The sequence below is a fragment of the Coloeus monedula genome (genome assembly GCF_965178545.1).
Source record: "Coloeus monedula genome assembly, chromosome: 6".
NCBI lineage: Eukaryota > Metazoa > Chordata > Aves > Passeriformes > Corvidae > Coloeus > Coloeus monedula.
The window spans coordinates 4085385-4097920 of record NC_138786.1 but is presented as its reverse complement, the minus strand read 5'-3'; the positions used below and the strand labels follow the sequence as shown (position 1 = coordinate 4097920).

Here is a 12536-nt window from a genome sequence, read left to right as displayed (position 1 = left end):
ATTTACTGCAAGGTTAGGCAGCCTGATATGATGGATGAACTGTCAACCCTCAACTAAACTTCTACAATCCATCATAGAAACTGTGGAAATTTCACTCTAAGTGTCAATAAACCTAAATTATGAACTGCAAAATACTTTACAGCATTCTGATCGTTTTTTAGAACCTGCATTCACTGCAAAATTTCAGAAACACTGCTCTTCCCCCCCTTCCCTCCCCTTCTTCTTGGAAGTCATAAAATGCAGGTATACAACTTGATTTATATGCCAATGATACTACAGAATCACAGAACAGAAATGAAGTTTTTGTAAGAGCCTAGTGCTGGGGAAAACAATATTTCTAAAATAAGCTATTTTGATTTACCCAACATCAGAAAGACGGCCAACATTGTGTAAAGATCTCTGCTTAATCAGTTACTCAAATGTGGCCATATTAAGAAAATTAAACCAGGGTTGCAGGGGAGCTTGATCTCAAATCAAATCTGACCCTGCCCTGAGGCAACTATATTATCCTATGATATCTTAAAACAGGAGGGGTTTTTTCTGTATGCACAATAAAATAGACATATTTCCATTTAAAAAACAGAAAATGTGTATTTACTTAATTTGGTGATAACTGACAAATAAATATGAAGTATTTGTACACACCTACTAATTAAAAATGATAATGATTGAAATGATATACACTGGAAAATTCCACTTTGTAACACCAGCAGACTCTTATGCAGACTGTTACACTGCAAAAACGCTGGGAAACGCAGCAGCATGAACTAACATCCAAACCAGGAATTACATTGCCTGATGCAGGCATCCAAGATTTTGTCATCAGCCTAAGCAATTTATATCATACAGAAACATATTCTTTGTGTCCATGTCAGAGGAAGCCTGCAGCTCTTCTTTGTATGCTCGTGCAAAAGCCCAATAAACCTGCTCAAGCAGACTTAATTTCAATATATTAGAAGTTTAAAATTACCCCTTTACACTTGATTTTGTTATGTGACTTAAGTTTGAAACTCCCACAAGTTTCAGAATACTCCAGACTGCAAAAATTTCAGTTTTTACTATCGATTTCAGAGTGTAATGCAAACTTTTGTCAAATTTGACAATGGTATTTTAATAAATTGGTAGGAAGCACTTACAATTTGTATTTAATATAGAAGCAAATTAGTGAAATTACTGTAAAAATTAGGCCATCCTGCCTTTGCTTATAATGTAGTGTTGGAAAAAATGCATTACTTAGCCAAGCTAACACCAGACTTTCTTGTATTTCAGAAAATGGGCTAGAGAACAAAACAGAAAGATCCCAGTGTTAAGGCTCCTTACCCTTCCCTTTCCTCAGCTACCTGTATTATCCCATAACACCATTACTGGAATTTTACATCCATCTCTCTTTATAGAAAGAGCTCATTTGACACCTCTATACTGCAGAAATTAATGTTTCAAGGCAAGGACTGATGATAAATTAAGGATAATTAATACATTGTCTCTTAGTCCAATGTGATACCGACCATGTATGAAGAAACTAAGATTGTCTTACCGTACACTGTGTGCTCATTGTAATGCTCAGGGTGAAATCTGAAGAGAATTCCAAGTCTGGAGTGGATGCAGTATTACAGTTGATATGCTGTCAAAAAGGGTAATAAAATTCTGTCAGTGACAGTGAGGAATGTCACTTCAGATCTCCCTTTAGATGAAGGTTGTTCAGTTGTTCTCATTATGAGACAACTTCTATACGGCAATACTATTTCAGCTTTCCAAAAAATGGGAAGAGACTAAAAAACTACCTAATCCCATGTGACAAAACACCTGAAACTCTTCTTCCTCACATGCCCAAATAAACAGACCGTTTGAGTAGTAGTGGTATGGAACTACACATAGTAGCTCAGTCTGTTCAGGAAAGTTGCTTCTTGATGGCAGCTGCCCCTTGTTGAGAGGAGCAGTTTTCACAGGCATCTTGACCTTGTTCATGTAGTCACATGGTAAACTACAGCATAAACTGGTATGGGTTAAAACTGGGGGGTTTTGATTTGCCAAATTGGCTTTATATCTATCACAGAATAACTAGTTTGAAAGAGACCTTTGGAAAACCCCCTTTGCAGTCATTCACTGGACTCACTCCAGGAGAGTCATCTCACTCCCACACTGGGTAACCCAAGATTGGACACAGCGCTCCAAAAGTCATCTCCCTGGGATGCAAGAGAAGATGAATCTCTCTTGAGCTGCTGGTGATAAGTCCTCTTCCTAATGCAGCCTAGGATGCTGCTGGATGCCTCTGCCACAAGGGTGTGAGTTACTGGCTCATGGTCAGCTTGGCATCAAGCAGCACCCCCAGATTCCTCTCTGCAAAGCTGCTTTCCAGCCAGTAGGCCCCCAGCCTCTTTTAGTACATGGGGTTATTCCTCCCTCCTCTCTGCAGGATTTCTGAATCCAGCTCTGGGGTCCTCAGCACAAGAAGGACATGGACCTGTTGGAGTGAGTCCAGAGGAGGCCATCAAGATGATGCAGCACCTCTTCTGTGAGGAAAGGCTGAGAGAATTGGAACTGGTCAGCTTGGAAAACAGAAGGCTTAAGGATAATCTAACTGTGGCCTCCAGCACCTGAACAGAGCCTACAACAAAGATGGAGGGAGACTTTTAAAAAGAGCATGGAGTGACAAGGGGGAATGGATTTAAACTAAAAGACAGCAGGTTTAGATTTGATATTAGGAAGAAATTCTTCCCTGTGAGGGAGGTGAGGCCCTGGCACAGGCTGCCCAGATAAGCTGTGGCTGCCCCATCCCTGGAAGTGTTTGAGGCCACACTGGAGGGAGGTCTGAGCAACCTGGTCTAGTGGAAGATGTCCCTGCCCAAAGCAGGGGAGTTGGAACTGGATGATCTTTAACCCAAAGCCTTTTATGATTTTTCATGCTGCCTTGTCTTTCTCTAGGGAATGTTTTCCTTCCTGAAAAGTTACATTATGAACTATACAGAACAAGCAGCACCTGATCTGAGCAAATACACAAAAGTACCTTCTGTAATAATCATAATGATGAATTGGAACATTTTAAAACTTTCCCTACAAAATATAATCCATTTGTTCTGTGGGATAGCTATTGATTAAAACAATTTACCTATAATGCCACTGTTCCTCAACTCATTAATTTTACTACTTTGTACTGTAACTCCAGCAAACGAGCACATGCATTGATGTTATTTTAAAAACCATGATGGCTAAATGAGAACAAATGAGTATAAAGCCATTCAGCACAACAGTTATGCTACATTCTGCATGATGACAAAATTTGATAAGCACCTACACCTGAGCTGAACAGTGACTGCTTGTGACAGCATGTATTAGAAAGGGACATGCATGCACTATTACCAGTAAAGCATAAAGTAAATTTGGTTTTGGATAGAAGAAATCATAGAACAGAACAGTCTAAATGTGGGAAAATTACCTTACTAAAAGCTCAAAGTTGGCAAAAAAAGCAATTGATACCAACCTTCCAGTCTTAACAGCAAGAACCTTACTGCACTTCTATAATTTTGAAGATACCAAAGTTTGTGTGCCATGTGAATTTTTGCCCCTTCTCCATAAACCAAGGAAACTTCTAATCTGCCTACTAAGCATTAGGTAATATGGTACCTTAATGACACTGGCTGTAGATATCAGTGTGTTTGGATCCAGCACCTCCACAACAGCTTCTGGAATGACAGCCTTCTTCATACAAGACATGTCAAAGCCATACACATCTTCCCAGAAAAGTAGCTTGTCCACATGTTTATTCATATCCCCAACAGCTACTAGACTGATGGTGCACAAGTCAGGATAGACTGTAACAACAGAAACAGAGTAGTGGAATTTTATTTTAGACACACATAAAGAGGACTGGTTTTTCTTCTTTCGTCTTAAAGTGATTAACATCTTAAAAGAATAAACAAAAGAACTTTTTTTAGCTCTTGGACAAGACACTTTTTCTACTACTTTATTTTTTAGAGTCCCATTTGTCCACAGAAGAGACTAGACACAAAAATTTAATTTTCACACACTACTCTGGTATTTCCTATTCATGACAAAATCTCTTTGTAGTTGAATCCCACTACCAGGAAATGATTGGAAACTTGATGACTGAAGAAAATAATTTGGAACAGCCTATTCTGGCTTCTATACAGAGACTAAAAATATATTTCATAACTGGAGACAGACACCCAAACAGAAATTCAGGTGAGGGCTTTGTAATAACAAGAAGCCTCTGTGAAAAGACCTCATTTCTGAAAAGAGCAAGTATTCTTACTCAAGAATTTTATTCCTGTTTGCTATCAGGTCTGGCTGATTCTTACCTTACAACCTAAAAAATTATTTCTGGGGACTGGAAATAACCACTTTTCTGTCTGCATCTGAAGAGTAGGATGTGACCCAACAGAGAGAAGAGAAGAGAACCTCATTGATTCCCTCCCTCCCACTTTCAGGATAACAGCTATCATTCTTACACTACTTTGACATTTGCACTTTTCCTTCTCCCAAGAACATTTTCAAAACAAGTAACTATTTACAGCTTTTACAAATAGTAGTGGAAGACTGACATTTGCCTTTTTAACAGCTGCCAACAAAGTCAGTCAATCTCTTGGCAACCTCAACTGATTGGAAAACCTACAAAGAACAGCTGGTATGTACACGGCTGTCTATAACCCTAACAAATAGTAAAAGGAGCTCAATTTATATTTAGCTGGGTTTCTTTTCACAAAGAAATTCCCATGTTTTGTTCTTCAGAGTTTTAAAGCCTCTAAAGCCATATACATTGAATTCTTGACCTGGTTTCAGAGCAAAATGTCAACTAAAACACCCTATTTAATTTTATTTTATATTAATACATGAAAGGGGCAGTGTTAATACAACTGAAGCCAAGTTTCTCTCTTCTTCCCCAAAATCTGGTGAACTGTAAAAATAATTTTGTCTTCAGCTCTATTTGAAATTATAGTTTATCAAAATGAATATGGAGAAATCATTGGTATAGCATGGTAGGTCAGAAAAGCAGTACTTTCTACCTTGCAAAATACCAAAGATAGAAGCAGCAAATTGAAATCAGACCTTTCATATAGTGAGAACAGCTTTAGCCCAAAGGAAATATTCTTATAAATAGTGATTATAAAGAATAACCTTGTCGAATTTTTTTTGTTATGTAAAGACAGTAAAGGAAGCACACTGACATTTTTCTCACTGGCTATTTAAAGCAGAATAAATAAGTATCAGCAAGCTTAAATTGGAATCCCATTGGTAAAACTATCATCATCCCTACTTTGCAGCATTTCTCCAGGAACAGCCTACAATTAACCCAGCAATACAAAGGCAGTTTGAGGAGAATCCAAACAGGAGAGCATTCAAACTGTCCTATCCAAAACAAATCACTCGGTTCCAGCACACCTGACAGCTGTCACACAAGCACTAAACATCACCATCTGGCAGTGGGAGTATCTGCAGGTAGTTTCTGGAGTCATCACAAAGTGAAGTGTGTTTCTCCAAGCTTTCCCACTGCTGTTTAACTGTGTGTGTGTACTACACTTGCCTTTACCTCACAGCATTTCACACCTTCAACAGCAACCACTGATGCTCCAAGAATTAAAAGACAGTGTGATATAGACAACAAAAGCAAGGGACAACAGCCTTTGAGGGATTATTTTTTAGGGGAATAGGTTTCATAGGACTCAATGGTATGGTGAGAAGAGAGATGAAAAGACTGGCAGCCCCTGGTTACAGAAACACACAGGAGCATTGCAGTGCTACTGGAAATGAAAATGAAACCCACAACAAAACGTGATCAACTACTTTATAAACTTCCTTCCTCTAACTAGTCCAAATTTCTGGGACATTCTGTAAACCAAAGAGAAATTTAATCACCTCTATCAAGCATAAAATATTTGAACTAGATCATAATCAGTTTTCATTAAATCTTTGTTCTCACGGCAAATCCTTAAATCAGCACTGGAACTCATGATGGATTATACAAAGTACTTAAGAACAAGGGAAAACGTAAACACAAAATGCTCCAATTTAATCTGCATTTTTACTATTAATAGCCACAAACATAGACAATGTCTATTCAGACTTCACAAAAAGAAATCTGTGTTTCACCAATAGGGCTCAGGCACAAGACTACAGCGATTCATGAACTTCCAAATTTACAGACCCACCCATGTCCTATACACTGTACTGAGATTTGACTGAAAACGTAAGCAATGCTTTCTGAAGATCAGCCTAAATCATCTAAACACTGCAGAGTTTTGTACATGTTTAAAAGCATCTGCATAAATATGCAATTGCCATTTCCCCATTATCCTTGATCTCCCTGGAAATCCTCTGCTCTTTCTGCAACCCGGTAACATTTTCCTGTGCAATCCTGACAGACTTGTCATTTTTTTTCCCATTAAGCCTATAATTCAATAATTATTCCTTCTCACAGGTGAAATGAGCAAAATGCTGATTGGACAAAAGCACACACTCCTCAGAGCTCTCCCAGATTCATCGCTTTGACCATCTGTGTCCTTCTCGACTCGGTGATCACGAGCCATCCGTCACCAGGAACAGCTCACGTGGTGGGGAGAATATGATGGGAAATCCTTCAGCCCTTAGCAATGCCTCACAAACTTCAGGACGCTGAAGGGTAAGACAGCAATCCTCCAGATACAGAGAAATTACTCCATGTGAATACCATCATCATTTTGATGTGAACGAGCATTATGCTTTGAATGTATTATGTTTTGAATGACACCTTCCTTACCTTTGTCACCCCTCGCCAATGTGAGCTGGACTCAAGTGTGTGAAAAAATCTATACTTGAGCAACAGCTCTAAAGAACAAACAGATGGGCCCTGGGCAGCAAAAATGTTATGTTCCCAAATAAAGCTATTCTATACCATACACATTACCCTAGATAGTTTGGCACAATCCACTCCAGCATGCCAATAGGCTGAACTGAAGTAATGACGATATGACTGACTGAACACATATCTGGAAATCTGGATTCTATTCCTGGCTCAATCACTGAAAGATCTGGTCAAATTGCAGCTGCTGCTATTGCTTTTTCCAGGTTTCAAACATTCTCTGTAATAATGATCTTGGGCTCAATAGTACCAAGTGGCTTTAGACAAAATAAAGCAGATTCAGGAGTTTCTCTGGTAAGGCTTCACCTCAGAGTGAACTCTTAGCTCTGGCTCATGTGGCTTTGGATGTGCAATTCAGCTACACTGCAGAAGAGTCTGTGTTGCTGAGCACCCTTCTCATGGACCCAGGGCACAGCCATTCACCTGCTGGACAAGCTGGCAGAGGAGCAGCAACTGCAAGCACCTTAATGATACTGTTAACAGAACTGAAAATCCCATCAGCGCCTGTACAACACTGTGTGCTTTGTCAAGAATCAGTGAAGTGCCCAAGACCATTGACAGACCCCAAAGGATGAGTGTACTGCAGAACCAGGATACCCCATCTCTCAAAGGAATCTCTGGGAGTTACAAACCAATAGCAAACCTACCAACAATAGAGTTTAAACAGAGGTTGAAAATTTTTGGCCCTTCTCAGAAGGCTTTGGAAGTAGTAGTAAAACATAACTACTGTCCCTGGATTTAACTGTATTACAGTGTAAAATTATCAGCATACAGCTACACAGAGCACACACCTGTGTTCCTGATGTGGCTGGACTGTTCTACATTACCGAAAACAAAAAAGCTCTTATTCTGTGACATTGCTCAAGTGGCTACTAAATATTCTAAGACATCTCTTGCTTGTATATTCAGCTTCGTGAACAACTGCATAAAGCCCATTTTTCCTGCTCCACTCTGTAGTATACAAAAGCTCACTGCAATCAGAGGGAAGCACTGCAGCAAGCACTGTGACACAGTCATTAATCCAATCATTAGGTCAGTGTCGTGAAACTGTGTGCATGGTTAGCACAAAAGGGGAAAAAAAACCCAGACTGAAGACTACAATTGAAAAGGTCAATATGAAATACAATACTGACAAAGGAATTAAGCACTTCCAGAACTCGTGCACAAAGCTGCATCACAAGAGGAATAAATATTTACAGGCATTTATACACTGGTGAAGACGACACTATCTTAGCTACTTAAACGGGCAAAAGAACTCTACTTCAAAGCAAACCCTTTTGTTTTCTCACAACCCTGACCTCAAGCCCTAAAAATAAAGAGCATATTACCATCAGGATAAATATGCTGAACTGTAACAGTGTAATTCCATTAGCTATTTCATGTGTTTGAAGCTATGTCCTCCCCACACAATTTCCCTCCTTCAGAAAAACACCCTATCCATTTTTCTTCTAATCCACAGTAGCTTGCTCGAACAGTATCACATCTTACAAGGTAAAACTTATTTTCCTCTGTTCCTAGTTATGCAGAAACTTGGATTTCAGGAGAGGAAAACAAATGCCCATATGTGTGGGAAGAATTAGGGAGGAAAAATTTAGTCTGTACTTAAGAATAAATAGCCCCCTCTATTCTTAAAAACACCATTAACTTGAGACCTTGGTACCCCATCTAATGTTCTTCTATTACCCATACAGTAAATTAATGCCTTGAAGCTCCCACTAATGGAAACATTTTTCACTGAGACTGGCAACTTTCTCATCCATGCATAGCTTATTCCAAGTCTCCGAGTTCATTTAGCTTCCCCCCAGAGCTAAATTTATTAAAAGAATTGAGCACCAACCTGAGCCTCCCTGTGCCAGGTACTTGTCCTTTGCATAGATGACAGAATCCAGCATTGACTCGAAGAGAAGGAAGTAACCCTGTTTGTAGAAAAGAAAACTTAGAAATCATTGTGTTTCTTAGGCAGCCTACTTAGTCCTGCTACAGATGGACTTTATCAACACAGTTTAAGAACATTTTAAGCTCATACACCCAGAGTTTCTCAACAACAGCACTGTCACTTCAAAACTTGTTATATAAAGTATCATCTTTAATTTCCCAAACTGCAAGTATGTAGCACACAGAGACAATAAATATGCCAGCTACACCAATAATTACCCAACAAGGGTCCTACAACATCAAAAGACATTGAATTCAACTCGGACCAAGTGGAAAGCTGCATGTATTGATTTTTTAGTAATAACTGTGAAGTTCCAAGAAAAATAAAAATAAATAATAATAAAAATCCCTTCCCCTTCAGATCTGCAAGTAACAGTAAAACTATTGTCAGAGAAAGACCAAATGGTATGCACCTTTGCTTCTTCATACTTGCAACCTGGTGGTGCCCTGTATCACCCTGGGCAGTGCTCACTAATAGAGGTGGAAATAAATCATGTACCAAAGACATCGGTTCTCTGGGTGTTCTACATCATTTAGCAGCACCCAGACTTGCCATATTTCCAGGATAAAACTGGTTAGAACTAGATTTGCATAGGGCTTTTTTGTGTTGGAATTAATTTTATGGCAGGTTAATCATACTGCTATTGGTATTTAGAGTAACTTTATTGTAAACTTCAGTGAGTCGTTTTCTGAAACAGGGAAGCGTTCCTTATTTAAATATTTGAGACATTAAAAAACCCATATAGCAGTATTAAATAAAACTAGCATTTTATAGAGAACATCCACTTTCTCAACTACTTCTAAACAAACTGCAGATTTATGAGATATACAGCCCTTTGTTTTCCAGTTTACTTACTGATTTATACCTTTCCTGTCCTCCAAGTCTGAGTATCATTGTTATTCAATACTGTAACATATTTCATCTACATCCTCACAAGATCAAATTGAGACAAATACTAACAAAGATTTTGAATTTTCATTTAGCATCCTAATTTTCAATTTGCTTAAAACACAGCTTAGCCACATGGCTTAATTTATACACTGACTGCCAGTAGGCAAGAACAAAATGGACAACTGAAGTCCAGACTTTGGACCTGCAGTCCTGCAAGCCCAGTCAGCAGTAATTTAACAAAGGAAAGCTAGGAAGCTGCACCAGGGAGGTTCCAGATCGGATATTATGAAAAATTTCTTCACTGAAATGGTTATAAAGCACTGGAATAGGCTTGCCCAGGACAGTGGTGGAGTCACCATCCCTGGAGGGATTTAAGAGTCCTGTGAATGCGGCACCTGGGGACATGGTTTAGTGCTGGACGTTGAAGTGCTGGGTAAATGGTTGGACTCAGTGATCTTAAAAAAATGCTTGAAGTTCGGAATTGCTTATAAATGCCACCATCTGCAGCCTTGAGAATGAAAAACAAAACTGAAAACCCCAGAAACCTGAAGCATGACATATTTGTATTCAACAAGAACACAGTGTGAAAATAATGGCCATGTCCTTTTCTCAGCCTGTTTCTTCTGGTAATAGTGCTCCACTGAAAACTTTTCTTCCCAGTCTTGCCTGTTCTTCCACTTTACTGCCCAACTTGTGTACATCCTTAGAATAAGTCCCAGAATGAAGACTACTGCTTTGTAAACAATAGGGTTGTTAGTTAGCAAGCTTTGCTAACAGCTGAAAAGGCCAGGAGCTCCAGTTGCGTCAGGCAGGGATAATTTGAAGCCCGCAGCAAGCCAAAAGCACAGCATGGAACCACAGTTTTGTTTTTTATACTATTATTCCTATCGCTTAAAAATAGAACATGTTTAGCTCACAAAAAGTATTTTTAGACGCCTTTAACTGAAAATGAGTTGTTTTCACAGTATTTTAAAACTAACCTCTAGGACATTATTTAACACTACTCACCAGCAAGAGTCAGTAACTCACAAAGTGACATTTTTATGGTTCAGCTCTTTACTTCCTTCTTTCTGCCCACTAACTATGGCTGCCAACCTGTGCAAGAAGTAGAGCTAGAAGGCACTCTCTCATGAGAAACACAGAAAAATTCTCACCATCCCTTCCCTGATCTTTCCACTTTGGTACTGTTGACTCTCTCCCCAGTCCCAGTTCTCTCACCCCCCAATTCATTATAGCATTCCTGTAAGTTACATAAAGCATCAATGGTACTGAATCGAATAATTTACAACTTACACCAAAGCATTTTGCTCAGTGTGCTGTGCTCATCTGTAGTGTAAATTAGAATGCAATTTCCCAGCCTACTGCCCCACCTGTAGGGGAGCCCTCTGGAAGGAGAATTACACCTGACACCTTCTCCCCATGATGCTATGGGAGACTCTTGCTTTGCCCCCAAAAATGGTCAAGGACTTATTTTTTCTTAAGCATGTAGTGACACCCTCAAAATCAATCAGTGCAGAGATCTCTAGGATACAAATCTGTGAGCTGCATATTATTAGTACAGTCTTGATAGTGGCTAAACTAAGACACATAAAAGGTGACACTTTCTCTGTTAAAGACAACCCAAATGCACAGAACACCTTAAATTTTATGCTGTCCCATTATGCATTTCCTACTAAAAATCTGGCCATTTCCTTCTCAAAAGGAACGTGAAGATCCTTATTTCTTGTATTTGCAAAGCTGAAACAAAATGTTCTCCAGCTAACAACAAAGCCCCATGTAAACAGATCTGGACAGAAACAGAAGTACACAGCATTGTGGAGTAACTCTGTCCAAGCACACACCTGCCCTGCCTCATGTCTGCCCAAAGAGACACCCACTGAATCCACAGGAATGTGAATATTGCTACATTTCTTATATGTCCTTTATATCTGTATTCTGAACAGAATTATAAAAGGCTCGTAAATCTTTGATGCCTTAATATCCTGTCCTGTTGATTTTTTCCTATTATGCAAATATACTAAAGCATTCTTGTATTTATTTTCATTTTAATTCAAAGCTACATAAAAATATTTTATCCACTGATCAAAATGTAAAGTATTGCAAGTTCTTTTAGCTTTAGTGCTTCAGTATTTATCATGATAATCTTCGTGGAGAAAAAGAGTTTAAGCTCTTTCAAAGCACCAAAAAGTGGCATTAGTGTGTTTACAACAGCAAGAATTAGCAGAATTTTAGGTACAGCAGAAAAAAACCGTGTAAAGATAGAACTGAGAAGAAATGTTTAACTACTGGAATAAGCATTGTGTTTCCCCTCTGCCTGCTATCAAAGATGCATTTTATTATTTTCTATAACATTACTGAACCTGGTCTGGTTCTCCAGATTCAATAAGCCCCAATACTGAATATATAATGAGATGAAAAACAACTATCAAATCACTGGCCCAGAGAGTTGACTTTATCTTTTTTAATCCCCGGGGGTACAAAAAAGTGCATTATTTTCTTAAACTGAAATTTCTAACTACAAGATTTCCACTGGCCTACAGAGTAGAACAAGTTACAGAAGGTATGCAACACAGATTGGACAACAGATTCTGATTTCTAATACAAAATTTACTCTGGCATTAACAAATGCACAGAACTGATGTGGCCCACTCAGTGTCGTGAAAAATTACATTTTATTTAACAAAATTCCCTCCAAACCTGCAGCACATTTAAATGACAAGCAGCAGCTACACATAAATTCTTCAGCATGCTCTGCTGCAGCACCATCTCCCACATGCTAAGTTTGCCTTCATGCTGATCTCTCATGTATGATTTAATTAAAAAAAGGAAAAAAAAGGAAACAATTAATTACTGACA

At 38.8% G+C, this 12536-nt stretch overlaps 1 protein-coding gene across 1 annotated transcript in view; it reads right to left on the bottom strand.

Annotated features, from left to right (window-relative positions):
• Positions 1 to 12536, bottom strand: part of PRMT3 (protein arginine methyltransferase 3) — a 56555-nt gene that overhangs the window by 21049 nt on the left and 22970 nt on the right. Inside the window, exons 10-12 of the mRNA XM_082284217.1 lie at positions 8691 to 8769; positions 3622 to 3809; positions 1535 to 1621 (exon numbers count right to left, since the gene is read on the bottom strand). Of these exons, the coding sequence (XP_082140343.1) occupies positions 1535 to 1621; positions 3622 to 3809; positions 8691 to 8769 (354 nt within the window). The remainder of the gene's footprint in view (positions 1 to 1534; positions 1622 to 3621; positions 3810 to 8690; positions 8770 to 12536) is intronic.